This window comes from Fundulus heteroclitus, chromosome 24, assembly GCF_011125445.2.
Source record: "Fundulus heteroclitus isolate FHET01 chromosome 24, MU-UCD_Fhet_4.1, whole genome shotgun sequence".
Classification (NCBI taxonomy): Eukaryota; Metazoa; Chordata; class Actinopteri; order Cyprinodontiformes; family Fundulidae; genus Fundulus; species Fundulus heteroclitus.
In genome coordinates, this window is record NC_046384.1 from 2462280 (window position 1) to 2484832 (window position 22553).

General features: G+C 40.7%; 2 protein-coding genes across 2 annotated transcripts in view; both read left to right on the plus strand.

Annotated features, from left to right (window-relative positions):
* Positions 1-22553, plus strand: part of LOC105921678 (NLR family CARD domain-containing protein 3) — a 1041521-nt gene that overhangs the window by 289848 nt on the left and 729120 nt on the right. The window lies entirely within an intron of this gene.
* Positions 232-22553, plus strand: part of LOC118557794 (gastrula zinc finger protein XlCGF57.1-like) — a 46688-nt gene continuing 24366 nt past the window's right edge. Inside the window, exon 1 of the mRNA XM_036128142.1 lies at positions 232-359. Within this exon, the coding sequence (XP_035984035.1) occupies positions 232-359 (128 nt within the window). The remainder of the gene's footprint in view (positions 360-22553) is intronic.

Sequence of the window (22553 nt, forward strand, 5' to 3'; positions counted from 1 at the left end):
AGGTGAAAATTATACAGAAGGAAATAGCTTGATAGTGGTTGTGGAGAACCAAAGGCCCGCCTTCCCCGAGCACAGAGGCAAGAGTCAGGGGACCCATAACCCCGGACACCAAAGAGGCCCCCAAAGCAGGCGCCCAAGAGGGACCGACACAGGATATCCGCATCCCCCCCCCCCCCCCCCCCCCCAAGAAAAGAGGAGAGACGACCCCGAGGAAATTCCCCAGCCACCGCAATGCCGACGCCCCCGAGAGCTGCTGGGACGAGCCCATGGGCCCTGGGGGCCAGAGGCCCTAGGGGCACCCCGCCCCGGACCCGGCCCCGCTCCAAACCCGAGGCCCACCAACGCGCCAGAGGACCAAGGCAGCGGAGGAGTGCAGGACGTGGGGGGATGGGCTCCGCACCTAGCGGAGACTTGAGATGTTCTTGGGAGAGGGAGCGGACCGGACCCATACCTGGGGGAAAAAAAAGACGCCGTACACACATTCCCACATAACACTCACATCCAACAGTCACAAGAGGGGGGGTCACCACACTTCAACTATACGACTGCCTGTCCCCGGCCCCGCCCCCGGACCGGACGCCCCCCGGACCAGGCCCCACAAAGAGGAGGGGCCAACATGACCCGTACGGGCCACCCAGCCAGAGCCCAGGCCAGCCGAGAGACATAGTCCATACAGCGTGTCCTAGGTTTTGACAAAACCAAAACAGCAAAAAACACTTAGAACACATGAACACATAGGAAATATTAGGCAGAGTTTAAAGAAACTCCCTTTGGAGTACTTAAGCATTAAAACTATTCCTAATTGGTTCTGCCCAGGCACAAAATACCACCTAATGGGTGAAAAAAGGAATTCCTTTACGTGGTGTTGCTCCAACCATGGAGATTCATGCTGCACAACTCAGCATCCGTCAATCTCAGCCGGAGTCTGGCATAGGATTAGCAAAATTCACTGAGGGGCAGAAAGACAGATTATCTGGGTGCTCCTCCGACGACTTGTTTTGCCAAAACAAAAATGAGCGGATGTTGTGACTCCCTGAAAGATTATCAATCTTCCAGTTGGATAAAAACTTAAAGTTGATTTTAAAATTAAGATCTCCCTAATGATAATTGTGAAACATTGCTATATTTCCACACCTAATTCCCTCTTATTAGTTGTAACATTGTAAAGATCTAGTTGTTGATAAAGCATGTAATGTGTTTCAGTGTTGGCTGCAGATGTTAAAGAAGAGGCTCCTGAAGAACAGAGTCCTGAGGGGGAGCAGCAGGAGTCAGAGCCCCTCCACATAAAGGAGGAACAGGAGGAACCCGGGGCCCGTCAGGAAGGAGAGCAGCTCCTTGTGAAGGAGGAGACTGAGGAGAGCTGGTTTCCATTAACTGCTGCTCCTATCAACAGTAACCATTGCTTTACTTTGTTTCTGTGTCCTGTGTTGCAGCTAAAGGCCAAAACTCTCTGCATTCATCAGCTTCCCATCAGACAAAACTATAAAGATTAACGTATGGCACTGTTGTTAAACTATTATTGAAATGCAACACACAATGAGATTAATTTATGTGATAATGTAGGAATTTTTTTACATTGCCCAAGTCCACACTGGATACATGTAATTCTACATGAATGATAGTAGTTACAGGCACACACATTAAACGAGGTGAATAAGTGATTCAACCTGTGTGGTAATCGAGTAATTATTTTAGTGCAGCAGTGTAAGAAAAATATGAGAATGTTAAAACCTGTATTGATATTATATTTATATCCCGCTGTGTAATCCAGGGAGGAATCACTGGCGGCTTTGTGCATGTGTTATACATCTGCAGTGTGAAAACGGAGCAGGTCTCCTCTCTGCTCTCTTTACTCTGACTACATGCAGGTTTTTCAGGATGAGGCAGCTGCCTGTGCCTGTGAGGCAGCGCTGAGGGAAGTAGGGAGGGACTCACTGCAGCTCTAGCTGCTGTTCTGAGAATAGCAATAGACCCACTGAAGTTTTTGGTGGTCCTTCATATTAATGATGTCACTCTAAATGTAACTTTTCTTTTTGATTTCTACATCGAAAACCATCTTTGTTCTTGGCCAATCATCGAAAAAAGTCTGTTCACCTCACTTTGTGTCTCTCTTCCGCTCCGATGGCCTTATTCTTGAGCAGACATGAAAAAACTATAATTGAAATGCTCAGAAAGCTGGTGGATCCGAGTAGAGCTGGGCCAAATGGAACCGGTTTAAAAGGGACAAAAGTTTCCAGCCTGAAAACAACGTAAAACCTGCTCAACTTAAAAGCTGGCCTGGTAGGCAAAAGGCGAACACAATGGCGGACGCAAACAAAGAAACTGAGGAGTTCTCGAAGTATTTTTGTTCTTTAGATAACGTATCACAAGATCGTTATAAGAGTAAGTTGATGGTTGATGGTATCAGATTGCCAGATCCATCCAGGAAAAGCATGAAGGGACGGAGTGAGTCAGGGAAATGCTGCCAAGTGTTCCGTACGGCAACATATACAGCTGCCTTATAAACATGCCTCAGCAGAGAGGAAGACCCGCCACCGGTAGGTTAAAAAAACATTGTTCACTATGGATTATTTTGGTGGTTTTATCTTATTAATCCTTTGCACAGACTCATGCCAGAGGGGTTGCACACATTGTACATGTACGTATATTATTACGAAACGAACGTTTACGTCTTAACTTAAGTATATATCCTAATTTTTTATTTATTTAATTATTTATATAGAGCAATGCAAAAATGCTCCCACAGTCGATTGGGATTGTCTGCCTACATCCTTTTCATTGAAATTATCCATTTCTTTCTTCTTTCTTCGTCCTCCGGTAAACGAAAGAAACATACAACCCATGAGACAAAACAAAGACAGTCTATCGTAAACAATCAGTATCCCTCAGCAGCTGCAGCATTTGGCCTTGCAATCAGAAAACAGTGGATCTTATACACAGACATCAGGTCTCCAGGCCTCCTCTGTCCGAGTGGTGTGAGGTCACAGTGACTTCAGAATAATAATTCCTATAGCAGTTAGCAATGAAGCCGCTCCACTCAATGGATAATCGGAGCGTTACGGTGTAGGTACCAGATCTGCTTGGGTGGTCAGGTCTGCTCGGGGCCCTGCGCCTCCCGATGACGTCACTATACATGATTGGTTTAACGTTTGCACAATTACACAAAACATTCTGATTGGTCCGGACAATTTACTAACGTAATTATAGCGTAGCGATATTGTAGGTTTTCTTCGAGAGCGGGGTTGCGGTTTGTAAACGGACAATTTTTACGAAGAAATTCTCCGTGGTCCCTGCGCCTCCCGATGATGTCACATTATGGCAACGCCACTCAAACAAACTACATTGAGCCCGCGGTCTGCATTTGTAACGAATCAATTTTATTTAGTTAATTTAGCGGTTTCTTTTTTCTCAAAAGCTTTAGGCTTAAAGATAAACATGGAAAAATGTGAAATCTTAGCAATTCAAAATAATCAACCCACTTAAATTGATAAAAAATTAGGTAAAATATTTAGGTATAATGATTAACAAGGACAACACTGAAAAGGACAGAACAAATATTCAACCCATTTTAAAAAAAAGTCAACAAATATTTGACAGTTGGCTCAAAAGGAACATTTAAATTTTTGGAAGAATATTGTTAACAAAAAAAGAAGGGATAGCCAGATTAACTCATCCAGCATATATCTTAAATATACCAAATACTACAATAAAAAAATTAATCAAATTCATCACAATTTCATCTGGAATAATAAACATGTGATCAGAAAGAACGACATTGTAAAATGAGTAAAAAAAAAAAGGAGGAATAAACATTATTGATTTTGAAGTGATGAATGCCGTGATAAAATTAAAATAGCTGCAGACTTTTATTAAAAAATTAAGAGTTTATGGTTTATTTCCCTTCACAACTTTTTCAAAAAAATTGGAGGAATGAAATTTCTCTTAAGATGTAGCTTTGATCCTGCAAAATTACCGATTAAATTGTCAGACTACCACACAAGCATTCCAAAATGATGATAAAAGGTTTTCATGCTTCGATTAAGTTACTGGAAAATAACCGTAAATTAACAAAATAAAATTTATTTGTAGCAAATGGAGACCACGGGCACGATATTTAATTTGCCTTATAATCCAGTGCGCTGTATGGGTGGACATGGACAAATAAGGCACATTTGACAAAGCGTAAAATTTTATTTTAAAAGCTGAAAAGGTGAATATTGTCATTTTCTGTCAAAGAATTCAATCCAACAAAATGTCATAAATATACTTAATTAAAATGAGCATCAGTTTAGGCTGAGATCTAAATTCTATCTAATGTGCATAATGTGTTTCAATGTTTCCTGCAGATGTTCAGCAGCAGCTGATTGTTAAAGAAGAAGCTTCTTTAGACCACAGACCTCCTGATGACCTGCATGACACAAAGCCCCCCCACATAAAGGAGGAACAGGAGGGAGTCTACATCAGTCTGCCAGGAGAGCAGCTCAATGGGAAGGAGGTGATTAATGCCATCAGGTTTCCAGTTGCTGCTCCCTCCATAAATACTCTGGATGATGAACAGTCTCTGCGGCTCTCACAGCTTTATCCAGACCAGATTAAAGGTAGAGAGCTTCCAGAAGAGAATGATGGAGAAGAATCCACCAGGAAACAAGATCATGGAGATGCTTCCATTTCTTCAGAGGCTGAAGACATTAAAAAGGATGAAAAGGACAGTGATGTAGAGCACCCTGTGTCTGAGTTAAAACACTTGTCAGACTCTGGATATAAGAAATGTTCTACAGAGAAGGAAAATGTGGAGTCATCTAAGAAAGGCCGCACAGGTGTGAAGCTTAGCTGCGAAGACTGTGGCAAAACATTCATTGGAAAATATTATTTAAAAACACACATGAGAATCCATACAGGACAGAAGCCTTTCTGTTGTGATATATGTGGACAAAGATTTAGTGGAAAAGGAACTTTAAACACTCACATGAGAATCCATACAGGAGAGAAGCCTTTCTGTTGTGATCGATGTGGACAAACATATAGTCGAAAAGAAACTTTAAACCAACACATGAGAATCCATACAGGTCAGAAGCCTTTCTGTTGTGATCTATGTGGACAAAGATTTAGTGGAAAAGGAACTTTAAACAGACACATGAGAATTCATACAGGAGAGAAGCCTTTCTGTTGTGAGCTATGTGGACAAAGATATAGTCGAAAAGGAAATTTAAACACACACATGAGAATCCATACAGGTCAGAAGCCTTTCTGTTGTGATCTATGTGGACAAAGATTTAGTGGAAAAGGAAATTTAAACACACACATGAGAATCCATACAGGACAGAAGCCTTTCTGTTGTGATCTATGTGAACAAAGATTTAGTGGAAAAGGAACTTTAAACAGACACATGAGAATCCATACAGGAGAGAAGCCTTTCTGTTGTGATCTATGTGGACAAAGATATAGTCGAAAAGGAAATTTAAACACACACATGAGAATCCATACAGGACAGAAACCTTTCTGTTGTGTTCTATGTGGACAAAGATTTAGTCGAAAAGGAACTTTAAACACACACATGAGAATCCATACAGGTCAGAAGCCTTTCTGTTGTGATCTATGTGAACACAAATTTAACAACAAATCTGATTTAAACAGACACATGAAGAATCATGCAATGCAAGACAAGGGAACTTTATTTGTATAGCACGTTTCAGTACAAGAACAACGCAAATGATTTACATGATTAAAGCATAGGAAAATAAAAATGTAAACAAAAAGGTTAAAATAATTTGTAGGAAAAGTGAAACTAGGAGTAAATAAATAGGATTTTATAAACAGTTGTACTACAAATTAAACTAATGATGTTTCAGTTAAAAGTTTAACTAGAAAACTCAAAATCAATCATAAGCAACTGGGTTTATAATCTTGATTTAAAAGAACTCAGGCTTTAAAGCACTTTTTACAGTCTTCTGGAAGTTTGTTCCAGATGGGTAGAATATAGGAAGTCAGCTTGTTACAAGTTGTAAAGCGCTTCGGGGTCGTAAGACTAGTTAAAGTGCTATACAAGTACTAGCCGTTTACCAGATTAGGTTTGAATCAGAAGACCTTAGTGGTCTGGATAGTTGATACACTGATAACAAGTCTGTGATTTATTTAGGTGCCAAGCGATTCGGGGATTTATAGACTAACAGAAGTATTTTAAAGTCTATTGTCTGAGATACAGGGAGCCAGTGTAAGGACTTTATAACCAGGTAGATGTGCTCTACTTTCTTAGTCTTAGTGAAGACACAGGGAGCAGATTTCTGGATCAACTGCAGTTGTGTGATCGACTTTGTTGGTGGACCTGTGAAAACCCCGTTTCAGTTTTTGATTTGACTAAAATTAAATGCATGGATTAGTTTTTCCATAACCTGCTGAGACATCAGTCCTTTAATCCTGGCTTCCTTTTCAGGTGATACTAGTCAGGCTTTGTAATTATGTTTAGATGCCTTTGGAGGTTCATTCATGAGTATATTAGTGCAACAGAACTTCAAACCGGGACCGCCGGACCTCCGGGTTTGTGAAACTATGTTGTTGGTCCTGAGGAGGCATTGCTGAGGATGCAATGAGGTTGAGCTAAGTATCACAATGGACAAATATTTAACTCCATTCACCTCATCATGTAAGGTTAAAGCCAAATCAGCTAAAATTAGAAAGCATGACAACAGTTACATCGAGTTTGGCTTTATGGACAATGGGGATGGGAGACCAAAATGTGTTTGTCTTCAAGTGCTAGCAAACAAGCTTTGTATCTGGTGGCGTAGCGCATTGCAAAAAGTAAGAAGCCACACTCAATAGAAATGGACCGTGTGCTTCCTGCTGAGGTGGACATGTGTGAGGTTCTACTTGGCACAGATGCAGCTAACAAGTTGAAAACTGTCCTGCTTTCAGACGACACTGTGAGGAGAAGAATTAAAGAACTGTCAGCTGACATTCAGGAACAGATATTGGATAGACTGTGTTCATGTCATCCGTTTTCTAAATAGCTGGATGAATCTACAGACATTTCCACTGCTGTTCAACTGATAACTCTGGTGCTCTATCCCTGGGAGGGAAACATTTTGGAGGATTTTGGTTTCTGCAAGGAGGTCTTGGGCAGGACAACTGGTGAGGAAATATTTAAGCTAGTTGATGCTTTTCTGACTGAAGCGAGACTGAGCTGGAAAAATGTCTCTCTGTTTGTACGGATGGCTCAGCAGCGATTACTGGTCCCAAGAGTGGAGTTGAAGCGTGAATAAAATCCATCAATCCATGCGTTATAGCTACCCACGGTGTCCTGCATCAGCAGTCACTAGCTTCCAGAGACATGGACCCAGATCTTCTGTTCTGAACACAGCTATCACTGCAGTTGACTTTGTGAAATCCAGAGCTTTGAAATCACGGCTGTTTGGTCAACTTTGCTCAAATCTGGATGCTGAACATGACGCACTGCTTTATCACTGAGGTGTGATGGTTGTCTCATGGGAAAGTGTTTCAGAGTTTTTGAGCTACACAGAGAAATGGCTGAATTTATGAGAGGAGAAACCAGACATTGCACATTTCTTTCATGATCCAGACTGCATTGCTAAGTTAGCTTATCTTGCAGACATATTCAACATATTGAACAGCCTCAACCTCTCCATCCAAGGAGGCTACACATCTATCCTTGAAGTTAGAGACAAAATCACCACCTTTATGAAGAAGAAGAATACAAGATGGAATAACAGACATGTTCCCCCAACTGACTGACTTTTTAAACAATGAGAAGCTGTCTCTTGCTATTGTGAGGGATGTTGTGACTTCACACCTAACATCACTGTGTGAGAACTTCAGCTCATATTTCTCTGATGTGAACACTGATGCCTGGGACTGGGTGCTGATCCATTTTCACCTGCTGCAACAAGAAATGGCTTAAGAGGTAAAACAAGATAAGCTCTAGGAGTTATCTTGTGACAGAACATTTTCTGGCCAGATTCCAACAGGAAAATCATGCAAACTTTTGGGCCTCCCTCTCACATGAGTATCCTGAACTGGCTGCTGAGGACATGAAAATATTGCTGCCGTTTCTGATCACTTACCTCTGTGGATCAACATTTCAGCTCTGACTGTAATGAAAAACAAATGCAGAGCTGGTTTACAAGTGGAAGACGATTTTAGAGTTTGTTTGTCATCCATGCCTCCAAGAATAAACTGTGTGGGGAGAGACAGGCTCATCCTTCTCACTAATTGTCAAGAGGTTATTGATGTCATTGATGAATGGCTTGACTGTGTAACAAAGCCTAAAGCAGATATTCATAAGAATGTTTTTTTTTTCTGCCAATGGTTTGAATAAGATGTTTGTTGTGCTAAAATGTAACCAATTAAAAGTCTTTAATCTGATTATTGGACCAAACAGGGTTCACTGGAATTTCTTTGTCTTCTTGCTTTTTTTTTTTTTTTTTGGAAGATTTAAAATGTTATATTTGAAGAAAAAATCCTGTGAATTTATAACTTGAATAAATGTCTTCTGTATTTAAAGTGTTAAAATCTTAACTTTTATTCCTTTGGCATATTAGTTAGTGATGGAGTGATAGAGGTTTTTAAAGGCAGATGCTGATTATGTTGACATCAGTCTATCTGTGCTGTCTATTTTTTGGGCCTATTCTTGATGACAATATTGCCTTTTATTTGTTTATATGATAAAAATGACACAATTGCAACAAATATTGCACAAGTATTAGTTTATATAAAAAGTAAAAATTAACAAATCAAATAAAATTTTGACAATGGATAGCAAATGGAGGAAGCTGCAAATCTCTAATATTAGGTGAATTTTTATATATTTTTTTAAAAACATAATTCCTGATGTGTTTGTACAAAAGGCTGTTTAATAATAGTATCAGCATGAAAAATCTAAAGGGGTCGTTGAAAAAATGTTCCCCCTGCTAAGGGTTCCCTGGCCATGAAAAGAACCCCTGCATTAGTGCACCCAGATTTCGGGTCTGATCTGTGGTTACTAGCTGAAGCAACTGAAGCTGTGTAAATTCTTTTTTTTTTTTCTTTTTTTTTTGTGTTCAATTATAGGAGATTTTGGCACACAGCAAAATAACCCAAAAACATGATGCTACCAACCCAAATTTCACAGTTTGGTTGGTGTTCTCAGACTTGAAAGCTTCCCCCATCTGCCTCCAAATGTAACAATGGTCCTTAAGGACAACCAGTTGAATTTAGTTTCATCAGACTACAGGACATGTCTCCAAAAATTAATTCCCTTGTCCATGTGCTGATTTTCATTTGTTTATTGTCATAGAATTTTTATTCATTATTACTTTTGTCAGATTAAAGTTATTTCTGTGACTATTGAAATCAAAAATAGGAGACATTGAAATATAAACAACAAAAAAAGTAGGTGCAATTAGAATAGCAGAAGTTGGGAGAGGTCAAAACTACATTTTTTGGCATATCTGTTTTAAGAGATGAAAAAGGGTTTTAAAGTCATTGATAAACCAATGAAAGGAGGGTTTAGCATTTCTCCATTTAGCACAGTGGATATGATATTCACTCAACAGGATGATATCAATAGTGTCAGAAACAGGCAAAGGAAGATGGTCCATATAAAAAAGACAAAAAATCCCAGGCAAAAGTAAGAAGAACAATAAGAACAGCAAAAAGAGTATATTGGAGAGATTTCTGTGACAAAATTGGTAGTAGTACAAAGATAGGGGAAGTTTGGGGAATGATAAAAAAAATGGGGGGATAGAAGAGAATGTAGTTATCCGATACTTAATAAAAACAATATTGTAGCAGTAACTGACAGGGAGAAGGCTGCATTGAGAATTTGTTTAGGGGCAGTTAAATCAACTCCAGTATGTGCTTTACAAGTAGAATCAGGAGAAATGCCATTATGTATCAGAAGACAACAGATAATGGTTAATTATTGGATAAATTTAAAAGGACATAATGAAGATCATCCAGTTAAGAAAGTATTAGAAAATTGTTGGGAAAGAGGAAAGGGTCAGTTTAATAGTTTTGGGTGGATTGGGGATGACAGAGCAAAAACATTTAATGTATATAACAAAGAATTCAGTCCAACAGTATTGTGGTCTTTGAGACCTACATGGACATTTAAATATATTAATATAAATATATCACTATTAAATACTGAGAAAAGAAATATAATAGATATCTGCCAAGAATTTTATAATCAAATACATTTTGATACATACATACTTTGTGTGGAAGACTTTGAGGAGAGTCAACCTGCGGAAGGCCCCAGGTCCCGACAACATACCTGGGCGGGTGCTCAAGGAGTGTGCAGGTCAGCTGGCTGGTGTCCTCATTTTTAACACCTTGCTGGACCAAGCCACAGTGCCAGCATGCTTTAAGTCTGCCTTCATCATTCCGGTGCCAAAGAAACCTCAAGTCACGTGTTTCAACGACTACAGGCCTGTTGCACTGACTCCCATCACGATGAAGTGCTTTGAAAGGCTGGTAAAGGAACACATCATCTCCAGTCTCCCCCCAACACTCGACCCGCTCCAGTTTGCCTACCGGCGGAACCGCTCCACTGAGGACGCCATCTCCTCTGCTCTTCACCTGAGCCTGGCACACCTGGAGGAGAAGAACACGCACGTGCGGATGCTGTTCCTGGATTTCAGCGTTCAACACCATCATCCCACAACATCTGGTGGGAAAACTGGAGCATCTGGGCTTCAGCACACCCCTACGAAACTGGCTGCTAGACTTCATCACCAACAGACCTCAGTCGGTCCGGGTCGGACAGAACACCTCTGATGTCATCACCCTCAGCACGGGCTCCCCTCAGGGCTGCGTCCTGAGCCCCCTGCTGTTCACCCTGATGACACACGACTGCCCCCCCAGGTTCACCACCAATCACATCGTGAAGTTTGCAGACGACACAACGGTGGTGGGCCTGATCAGAGACGACAACGACCAGGACTACAAAGAGGAGGTGGAGCAGCTGGTGGACTGGTGCAGAGAAAACAGCCTGATCCTGAATGTGGAGAAGACGAAGGAGATCATCGTCGACTTCAGGAAAAACCGGCCTCGCACGCTCCACTGCTCATCAACAACTCAGCTGTGGAGGTGGTCAGCAGCACCAAGTTCCTGGGGGCGCACATCACGGACAACCTCACCTGGACTGTGAACACCACGTCACTGGTGAAAAGGGCACAGAAGCGTTTGTACTTCCTGCGGAGGATGAGGAGAGCCCACCTGCCCCCGCCCATCCTCACGACCTTCTACAGAAGCACCATAGAGAGTATTCTGACCAGCTGTCTCTCTGTGTGGTGTGGAGGCTGCAGTGCCTCCGACTGGAAGAGTGGAGAGTGGTGAGGACAGCAGAAGGGATCATCACCTAGTGGACCTGCAGCATCCGCTGCAGGTCCACTAGGTTCTGCAAAAGCTTTTTCCCTGCTGCCATCAGACTGTTGAACTACTCAAGCTGCAAATGGACTCCTTACCACATTCGTAGACTACACAGTTTTTAATAATACTCACCTGTACACTGTGAAATCGCACACTATTTCCCCTGCATTGTATACATTGTTTACATTTCAATTGTTTACATAAAATCACCGCTGCACCTTATCCTGTAATTTACTGTAATTTACTGCAATTTACTGTGATTTTTCAAGCTGTATGCAAATGAAATTTCGTTCTGTACGCACTCTGTGCATGCAGGATGACTAATAAAGTTGTCTAAGTCAACACTAGAAAGAAGCTGTGCAAGACCATTCTTTTTCAAGGTTTTAAGCTTGCATACAGTACAGACTATTGTATTTAGACATAGACTTGAATATATAGATTTAAGTATTATAAATAAGCCAAATAAATAGCTGTGTGAATATATATATATATATATATATATATATATATATATATATATATATATATATATATATATATATATATATATATATATATATATATATATATAAGTGTGTCTTTCTGGAGCATGTAACAAAAGTAATTTCCCTCTGGGATTATTAAAGTATGTCTGATTCTGAACATTTCCAGAATAGTCACAGTTTGCAGAATTATTTCACTCCTGGAGTAATAGGGCCAGGTTAGATTATTAGATTACTACATTATTACCATTCTTTACGAGAATAAATTCAGGAGAATGAAGCTAAAGGGATACAAAAATAAACTTGTAATATTACAAAATAAAAATATTACGAATACAAAGTATATTCTGAGGATAAAGTCCCTCTGATAATGTTTAAGTGACTGAGTAACAGCAGATTTGCCACATTTAACATGGAGGACGCTCTGACGCATCGCAACATAGGCAGAACCCGCCCAACCAGGCGTCGATCTCTTCCGGGTTCTTTGTCCTTGTTCTGCTGTGAGGCCAGAATCGGGAGTGTTGGTGAGGCTGAAAGAGAGCAGCAGCTGCTGCAGGTGATCAAGTCTGGAAAGAAGTCCAGCAGCTGGAGGCACAGCGGAGAAACTGGAGGGAAGCAGGAGCTCAAAGAGCGGCAGGACGCAGCAGAGGAGACACCAATGATGGGGGATGTTTTCCAGCCCAGAGTTCTGCTGCACCCATCAGGTTTGGAGATTTCCTTCTTCATGCTAACTGTGTGGATGGAGCTAAAGTTTAGGAGCCGTTTTCAGCAGCTGATGGATTCCTCCTCTTCATCACAACTCGTTGCAGGGTTTCCCCCAGAAAACTGGCTAAACCTGCTGCTCTGCTTAGGAGGTGCTAATGCTAGCTTAGCATGTAGCATAGGAGCTGCTAATGCTAGCTTAGCATGTATCTTAGCAGGTGCTAATGCTAGTTAAGCTTGTAGCAACATTCTACGTACAGTTCTTCTTGTCTGTCTGCCTGGTAAAGTTCCTCCAAACATCACTTTTTGTTGTATCTTGTTTAGAAAGATGGTCGCCATTTTGCGTCTGGCTGGTGTCTATGGAGGACCAATCCTGCCATAATTTAAATGGAGTTAGACTACATACAGAAATAAATAAGAATAAGATTTCCTTTATTGTCCTGCACAGACTGTTACTGTGTGGATGGAGCTAAAGTTTAGGAGCCGTTTTCAGCAGCTGATGGATTCCTCCTCTTCATCAGAACTCGTTGCAGGGTTTCCCCCAGAAAACTGGCTAAGCCTGCAGCTCTGCTTAGGAGGTGCTAATGCTAGCTTAGCATGTAGCATAGGAGGTGCTAATGCTAGTTTAGCATGTAGCATAGGAGGTGCTAATGCTAACATAGCATGTAGCAACGTTCTGCATCATATTCTTCTTATCTGTCTGCCTTGTAAAGTTCCTCCAAAAATCACTTTTCGGTTTATCTTGTCTAGAAAGATGGTTGTATGTTTTCTGCCGGCTGTTGACTATGGAGGACCAATCCTGTCATAATTTAGACTAAAAACAGAAATTAATAAGAATGAGTATTTCTTTATTGTCTTGAAATGGGGGAAATTTTGGTCGGACAGTTGCAAACACATGGACAGTTATACACAGTTATTAGCAATGAGGCAAAGATGAAGAAAAAGGAACAGACCTTTCTAGTGAAAAATTAGCTCTAAAGAAACACCAAGAGTAGCAGATAAGGGTAAAATACCAGAGCAAATATTGGCAAAGGAAAAAAATTGACAGTAGAAGAATAAACTCTAAAGAAAACATCAATGGTGCCTGGATCAGATGACATAGCCTGGGCAGAGCAAATGAGAATCATGAGGTCAAAGGAACTGCCTGAAGAGCTCAGAGACAGATCTGGCCGAGGTTACAAAAAAAATTCTGCTGCGCTTAAGGTTCCTAAGAGCACAGTGGCCTCCATAATCCTTACGTTTATGGAGACGTTTGGGACGACCAGAACCCCTCCTAGAGCTGGCTGTCCGGCCAAACTGAGCTATCGGGGGCGAAGAGCCTTGTAGTTTACCCGGTTTGTGGCCTTTGAGAGACTAGTGTTACGAACATTGGTGTGACAAAGGTGAGGGCGTCACTCCTGGTTTGCAACTATTTGATCTGCATGTATGCTGTGTACGCCATCATGGTGATGATGACCCATCCAAAACAAGAAGAACCACATTAATGGTCATAACCTGAGTGTTGGTCCAGTCTGTAGCTCTAGGGCTGTGAGGCTGAGGGACCGAGCTCAACTCTGATGGGGTGAGACTGAATTTAATCAGCTGGGTGCCTGCAAGTAAAAGCTGTCTTTCAATGCTGACATCAATGCTTAAATTGTATCCTTTAAAGATATCTACATGGAGGTAGGGAACAGAAAATGGTTTGGTTGGGCAGTTTTAGTCTTTTACTGAGTCATGCTCCTCATAAGATAACAGATCTTCTGTCTCTGGGGTGCTAACAAGTCACCTGTTACCTGCCTGTTCAAAGACCCCTTGCAACCACGTGACTCCGTTACCCAGAACCCCTTGCGTGGCGGCCATATTGGTTGGCACGCCATTTGACGAAATGACGAGTTCTCCAGGTATTTTTCTTCTTTAGATAACGTATCACAAGATCGTTTTAAGAGTAAGTTGATGGTTGATGGTATCAGATTGCCAGATCCACACAGCAAAAGCCTGAAGGGACGGAGCGAGTCTGTGAAATGCTGGCCAATGGTTTCGTACAGCGACACAGCTGCTTTATAAACACGCAGGCCAGTATGGACAAGAGAGCACGAAAGCCCCTGAAACCACTGGACGGCTGCAATTATTTTATATCAGGAAAAAGGCTCCAGCAACGCCCGCGACGCCATGAGGGATTAAGAGGGTCAGAAAATGGATGGATGGATGTTCAGACATGTTTGTGCAACAGCAGAAAGCAGAGAGGAAGACCCGCCCGGTAGGTTAAAAAAACATCACTCACTACGGATTATTTAGGTGTTTTTGTCTTGTTAAAATGGGTGGGAGTGTCGGCGACATTGCAGCGTAAACACAGACGTACTAGCGCCCGTGAACGGGCGGAGGGGAGGAGGCGATCGTTACACTGGCCGGAGAGCCGCCGCTGTCTGGAGCAGCAGGAAGCGGGTGCTGCTCCAGACAGCGGCGGAGACAGCAGACAGCGGCGGCGGAGACAACAGCGGCGGCGGAGACAGCAGCCGCCGCGGCTGCTGCCTCCGCCGCCGGAGAGCCGCTGCTGTCTGGAGCAGCACCCGCTTCCTGCTGCTCCAGACAGCGGCGGCTCTCCGGCGGCGGAGACAGCGGCGGCTCTCCGGTCCGTGTAGCGATCGTTTCACGGGCCGGAGAGCCGCCGCTGTCTGAAGCAGCAACAGCTACACGGGCCGGAGAAGCCGCTGTTGCTGCTTCAGACAGCGGCGGGGGGGAGGTAGCTATCGCTACACGGGCCGCTTCTCCGGCCCGTGTAGCGATAGCTACCTCCCCTCCGCCGCTATCTAAGTAGAACAATGACTAGAGCCGAATTAAGTTGTAATTTACCGGAGATGAAGTGTAGACTGCAAATTCTCTCGTAGTATGTTGGCTCCCCCAGTCCATTGGGAGTGTCTGCCTGCGCTCTTTTCATTGAAAATATCCATTTCTTTCTTCTTTCCTCATCCTTCGGTAAACGACAGAAACGTACATCCAACGATTTGGAATGCCTCTGTGTGCAACCGGGAGCACAACAAGTCGTAGGCATTGCTTAGATTCCAAAAATAAACTAACTAAAAGTACGCTCTAAATCACCCGTTTTGTCATGTAGTAGATGGGCTGTCAGGCTAGCCTGCCCACCAAGATGGAGGCGCGCACCCCCGATCACGTGACTGTGACGTCAGATGCAAGGGGTCTATTTTGGTTTCCACACCTGCATCTTTGAGGATCATTCTAGCCTGACAGTTTTGTTCAGGGGACTCGTTCCTTAGACCACACAGGTAATTGGTAAAATCTCTGATAAATGGATTACTTGGACATACCCAGTGAATGTCCTTAGTTGTGGTACACAAGTCTAAGTTAGGGACCAAATAAAGTTTGGGGTCAGCATCTTGATAGGCTAACATTGAGGGGGTTTGTAGGTGTATGTGAGACTGACCTTGCCAAAACCTGACATTCAATACTGACTTAAGCCTATACACGTTAACTGTGAAACACTGCTATATTTCCACACCTAATTCCCTCTTTTATAAAAGTCGTAAAAAAATGGACGCTAGTACGAATTGCTTGTATCTGTCCACTGTTGCCACGGCTACAATAAGATGGGGATGGGGTGGTCAACATGACGCCTTTGGCCGTTTGATCAGTTTCAGTCTCATCTGTTGACATCGTTGTAACATTGTAAAGATCTAGTTGTTGATAAAGCATGTAATGTGTTTCAGTGTTGGCTGCAGATGTTAAAGAAGAGGCTCCTGAAGAACAGAGTCCTGAGGGGGAGCAGCAGGAGTCAGAGCCCCTCCACATAAAGGAGGAACAGGAGGAACCCGGGGCCCGTCAGGAAGGAGAGCAGCTCCTTGTGAAGGAGGAGACTGATAGCAGGTTTCCATTAACTGCTGCTCCTATCAACAGTAAGGATTGCTTTACTTTGTTTCAGTGTCCTGTGTTGTCGCTAAAGGCCAAAACTCTCTGGATTCATCAGCTTCCTATCAGACTAAAGTATAAAGATTAATTATAAAAATTAATGGGTTAAAATATAATAGAAATGCAACTGCAATTTTTTTACATTGCCCTAATCCACACCGCATACATCAAATTCTACCAGAAAGAAATGCACACGCATTGACCGAGGTGAATAAGTGATTCAAGCTCTGTGGTAATCAGGTAATTAGTTTAGTGCAACAGTTTAAGAAAAACTATATATATATATATATATATATATATATATATATATATATATATATATATATATATATATATATATATATATATATATATATATATATATATATTGGGGCTGGGCAACGATTAAAATTTTTAATTGCGATTAATCGCATAATTTGCCTGATTAATCGCATTGTATGCGCAAACTCCAAGAATGAATTCAAAAGTAGTGTAAAGAGCACTTTTATTTTAATGTTCTGCTGCCATATGAACAAAAGTGTTGTAACATTTGTAGCACTTATTTTATACTGGATATTTTCAACCCATCTATTGAATTTAGTGCACTAGTTGATCTTTTCTTCATAAGAGAACAGCAAGCACTGCAGCCAAAATATGGCCTTTTTTGACCTGCTGTATATTAGCCACTCCCTAAGCTTGATGTATCATGAAACTGTTGACCTTTTGGGTTTTGTGGCTTTTATTTTATTATTACAATTAAATAATAATAATAATAATAACAATAATGTTATGTTCAGTGTTTTTTCGCTAATCCACCTCTTATATATTTCATTCCTTATGTAATTTTGTCTGTGTTGTGTGCACCTGCCTGTTGCTTTAATCCTATAAATGTCCCCGTCGTGGGATAAAAAAAAGGATTAGCTAATGTTATCTTAAATAACACTTTTTAATATATGTACTGGGTTCTTTCAAGGTCTTAATTACATTTTCTGTGTGGGCTCCAGTAACATATGATAGATAATATCTACTTTGAAAGTTAACATGAACTGCTGCTGAAGATGAACACTGATCTACCTGGATGTTCCATGGAGGACTGAAACGCCTCAGTCAGAGACGTCTGTGGGTCTGTCGGGGCAGTGAGAGAAGTTTCGTCTCCTCTCTCCGTTTCTGGGGCTCGACGTTTTCATGTTTTTTCACATGCTTAGATAAATTTGTTGTGTTTCCACTGAAATGAACCGGCTTTTTACAAAACATACAGCTTGATTTCATTTACGGTATTAAAATAAAGCCGAATGGTGCTACTTCCCCTGTTCATGTTTTTCCGCTGCTGCGGTCTCTCTCAGCTGTTTGTGTGTTAAGTTTGTGTGAGAGCTGAGTGGGCGGGCCAGGCTGAGCCTGCGTGCTGATTGGCTGGCGCCGCTGAGCCATGTACGAGAGGGGAGGGGGAGCACCAGAGTGCTGCCGTGACAGCACGCTGCAGTCAGCGCGCGTACTGACTGACACTGACTGAAAGCATGTGAGCAACATGCGTTAATGCGCGATAAAATGAATATCGCCGTTAATAGTCTAATGAATTAACGCATTAACTTGCCTAGCCCTTATATATATATATATATATATATATATATATATATATATATATATATATATATATATATATATATATATATATATATATATATATATATATATATATATATAAGCATGTCAGTAGTTGACTGGGTTTATTAATGGAGCTGATATAAATAGCTGTTAGTCACTGGCTCATGTATGCCAGTCATATTTGAAAGCACTGTATTCATCACTTTGTTTTGACACAATAAAATGTGAATAATGTAGAAATATTTTGCTTCACCTTTCATTGTGTAGAATACAGACATTTTTAATTAGCCTTACAATTGTCGAATTAAAAATTATTTTAATTATATTTCATTAAAATTCATTAAGGTATAGGTACATTTGCAGTCACGGGTCCTGTTGGAGTACTTAAACGGTGTAATTCCCATGCCGCACCTGTAATAAAAGTGAAATGAAATAAAACAGAAAAACTAAAGCTGAGATCTTAATGGAAACTTAGTCAAATGTGAGTATGGATGTCAACCTGCTATGTTTTTTTTTTTTTTTTTACCCTCTGGAATTTGCCCGGCTCCATATAAAATAAAATAGCTATTTTCCATTCATTTAAAACTGTTTTGTGTCTAGAAGTACATCCATGTAAGGCTGCCAGCACCTGGAGTCCGCCCTACCAACAACAAACCTAATAAGTCAATTCCATATAAAAGTTAGGTTTATTTTGGCCTTATGTTAGAAACAGGGCAGTGTAGTCCATATACTCTGTCCTGCCAACAGACACGGATAGAGAGATGTGTACGTGAAGGGACAGAGTAATATTACACACTTGGGTAGAATAGTTAATGCGCCTTATAATCTGGTGCACCGTATGTGTGGACATAGACACTTTAGGCACATTGGACAAAGCCTAACATTTGTTTTAAAAGCATTGCTTAAAGCTTCAATATTGTGTCATCAGCCCTTTATGGTAAAAAAGGTAGCTCTACAAAGAACTGAGAACTTTTTGCAAGCGTTACAATAGTCATGTGATTTTATTCTGTTTTACTGTTCTGCATGTTCTGTCAAAGAGTTTAATCCAACAAAGTTGCCTAAATGTATCTTAATTAAAACGTGCCTCAGTTTAAACTGAGATCAAAATACTCTGGATGATGAACAGTCTCTGCTGCTTTCACAGCTTTATCCAGACCAGATTAAAGGCAGAGAGCTTCCAGAAGAGAACGATGGAGAAGAATCCATCAGGATACAGGATCATGGAGATGCTTCCATTTCTTCAGAGGCTGAAGACACTGAGGAGGATGAAGAGGACAGTGATGTAGAGCACCCTCTCTCTGAGCTGAAACACTTGTCAGACTCTAGATATAAGAAATGTTCTACAGAGAAGAAAAATGTAGACTCATCTAGGAAAGTCCGGGCAGGAGAGAAGCTTAGCTGCAAAGACTGTGGCAAAACATTTATTGGAAAATACGCTTTAAACAAACACATGAGAATCCACACAGGAAAGAATCCTTTCTGTTGTGATCTATGTGGAAAAAGATTTAGCTACAAATCAGATTTAAAGATACACATGATAATCCATACAGGAGAGAAGCCTTTCTGTTGTGATCTATGTGGAAAAAGATTTAGCCGAAAATTTGATTTCAAGACACACATGAGAATCCATACAGGAGAGAAGCCTTTCTGTTGTGACCTATGTGGACAAAGATTTAGTCAAAAAGGAAATTTAAACAGACACATGAGACTTCATACAGGACAGAAGCCTTTCGGTTGTGATCTGTGTGGAAAAAGCTTTGGTCTAAAATCGGGTTTAAAAATACACATGAGAATCCATACAGGAGAGAAGCCTTTCTGTTGTGATCGATGTGGAAAAAGATTTATCCAAAAATTTGATTTAAACAGACACTTGAGAAACCATTCAGAACAGAAGCCTTTCTGTTGTGATCTATGTGGAAAAAGCTTTAGCCAAAAATTTTATGTAAACAGACACATGAGAATCCATACAGGAGAGAAGCCTTTCTGTTGTGATCTATGTGGTCAAACATTTGTTGAGAAAACACATTTAAACAGACACACGAGAAGCCACACAGGACAGAAGCCTTTCTGTTGTGATCTATGTGCAAAAAGCTTTAGCCAAAAAATTGATTTAAACAGACACATTAGAATCCATACCGGAGAAAAGCCTTTCTGTTGTGCTCGATGTGGACAGAGATTTAGCCAAAAATCTAATTTAAACACACACATGAAAAACCATACAATGCAAGACAAGGCAAGTTTTTTTTGTATAGCACATTTCAATACAAGGACAACACAAGTGCTTTACATGATTAAAACAGAAAAACAGAAACAAGCAGTTGGAATACAGTCAAGGAAAAGTGAAACAAAATGAAACAGAAAAATGGAAAGTAAGAGCAAATATTAAGAATTTTATAAACAATTGGACTACAAATTAATGATGTTTCAATTAAAAGTTTAACTGGAACACTCAAAGTCAATCCTTAGCAACAGTGTTTATAATCTTGATTTATAAAGAACTCAGGCCTTTTGGAGGTTTGTTCCACATGGGTAGAACATAGGAAGTCAACTTGATACAAGTTGTAAAGCGCTTTGGGGTTGTCAGACTAGTTAAAGTGCTATACAAGTGCAAGCCGTTTACCAGATTAGGTTTGAATCAGAAGAACTTAGTGGTCTGGATGGTTGATACACTGATAAGTCTGTGATGTATTTAGATTCCAAGCAATTCAGGGATTTATAGACTAACAGAAGTATTTTAAAGTCTATTTTCTGACATACAGGGAGCCATGGAAGGACTTTAGGACCAGGTCGATGTTCTCTACGTTCTTAGTCTTAGTGAGGACGCGGTCAGCAGATTTCTGGATCAACTGCAGTTGTCTGATCGACTTTGTTGGTGGACCTGTGAAAACTCTAAGTTTTTGATTTGACTAAAATTAAATGCATGGATTAGTTTTTCCATAACCTGCTGAGACATCAGTCCTTTAATCCTGGAAATGTTTTTCAGATTTTAGAAGGCAGACTTTGAAATTATGTTTAGATGCTTTTGGAGGTTCATGCCTGAATCCATTAATGCAACGGCCCTCAAAGTGGGATTCCCAGACCCCCGGGGGTTTGTGAAACCATGTTGTTGAGCCTGAGGAGGCACTGCTGAGGATGCCTCATTGTTGAGCTAAGTATCAAAATGGACAAATATTTAACTGCATTCACCTCATCATGTAAGGTTAAAGACAAATCAGCTAACATTAGGAAGTATGACAACATTGTTTGGCTTTATGGACAACGGGGATCGGAGACCAAAATGTGTTTGTGTTCAAGTGCTAGCAAACAAGTTTTGTATCTATCATTCCCATCAATAGGAATAGATCTTGTGCTTCCTGCTGTAGTGGACATGTTTGAGGTTCTACTTGTCACACAAGCAGCTAACAAGTTGAAAACTGTCCTGCTTTCAGACGACGCAGTGAGGAGAAGAATTAAAGAACTATCGGCTGACATTCAGGAACAGTGATTGGATAGACTGTGATCAGTTTCTAAACAGCTGGATGAACCTACAGACATTTCCTACAGACATGTTTACTCAATTAAGGCAACATCAAACCCTGTTTTAGCTCCTGTTGCATATTAAAAGTAAATAATTAATTTTTATATAGCGCCAATTCATGAAACATGTCATCTCAAGGCACTTTACAAAGTCAAATTTAGATTATACACATAGAGGAAGGAAATGAAAAAATTAAATGTGCTAGGAGAACAGGTCAGAGAGGGTGTAGTCTCATGGTGTAGCAGTGATGTTGGTGGTACTGAGAAGGCTGTTTAAGGCACTTAGGGTCCTGAGTTCAAATCTGGCTAATGGTGGTGGGTAAAGTAAATGCGCCGGGGGAACAGGGTAGTGGTGTTTTGTTCAAACCTGGCTCCTCCTGACAGGGTATTATCACAATGGTGGTGGATAAAGTAAATGTGCAAGGGGAACAAGTGAGTGTGAGTGTGAAGGTCACGTCGTGACATGGCCACTATCCTGCAACAAGAATGGCTTAAAATCCCTCTGACCACTGTGCAGGACTTGTAGATGTCATTCCCAAGATGAATTGACGCTGTATTGGCCGCAAAAGGAGGCCCTAAACCATACTAATAAATTATTGTGGTCTGAAACCAGGTGTTTCTTTTTTTTTTTGGTCCAACCCCTATATATATATATATATATATATATATATATATATATATATATATATATATATATATATATATATATATATAGCTTCTATAATTGAATTACAAAAGATTTTATTAAATGAATCAATATCAAGATTCATGTCAATTTCCTTTATTTTATCTTCACTTATTTTCTTATATTTCTCCCAATCTGCTCTACTTAATGACCAGTTACATAATCTTTCAAAATCCTCCTCTTGTATATTACAGTAATGGTTTTCTGTACACTATAATAATTTCTTCGACTTTTATCCATGTTCCATCTATCCTGCCATTGTTTCTTAATTATTTTTTTCATTATTGTCTTAGCTTCTCCTTTCCCATACGGTATGTTTATAA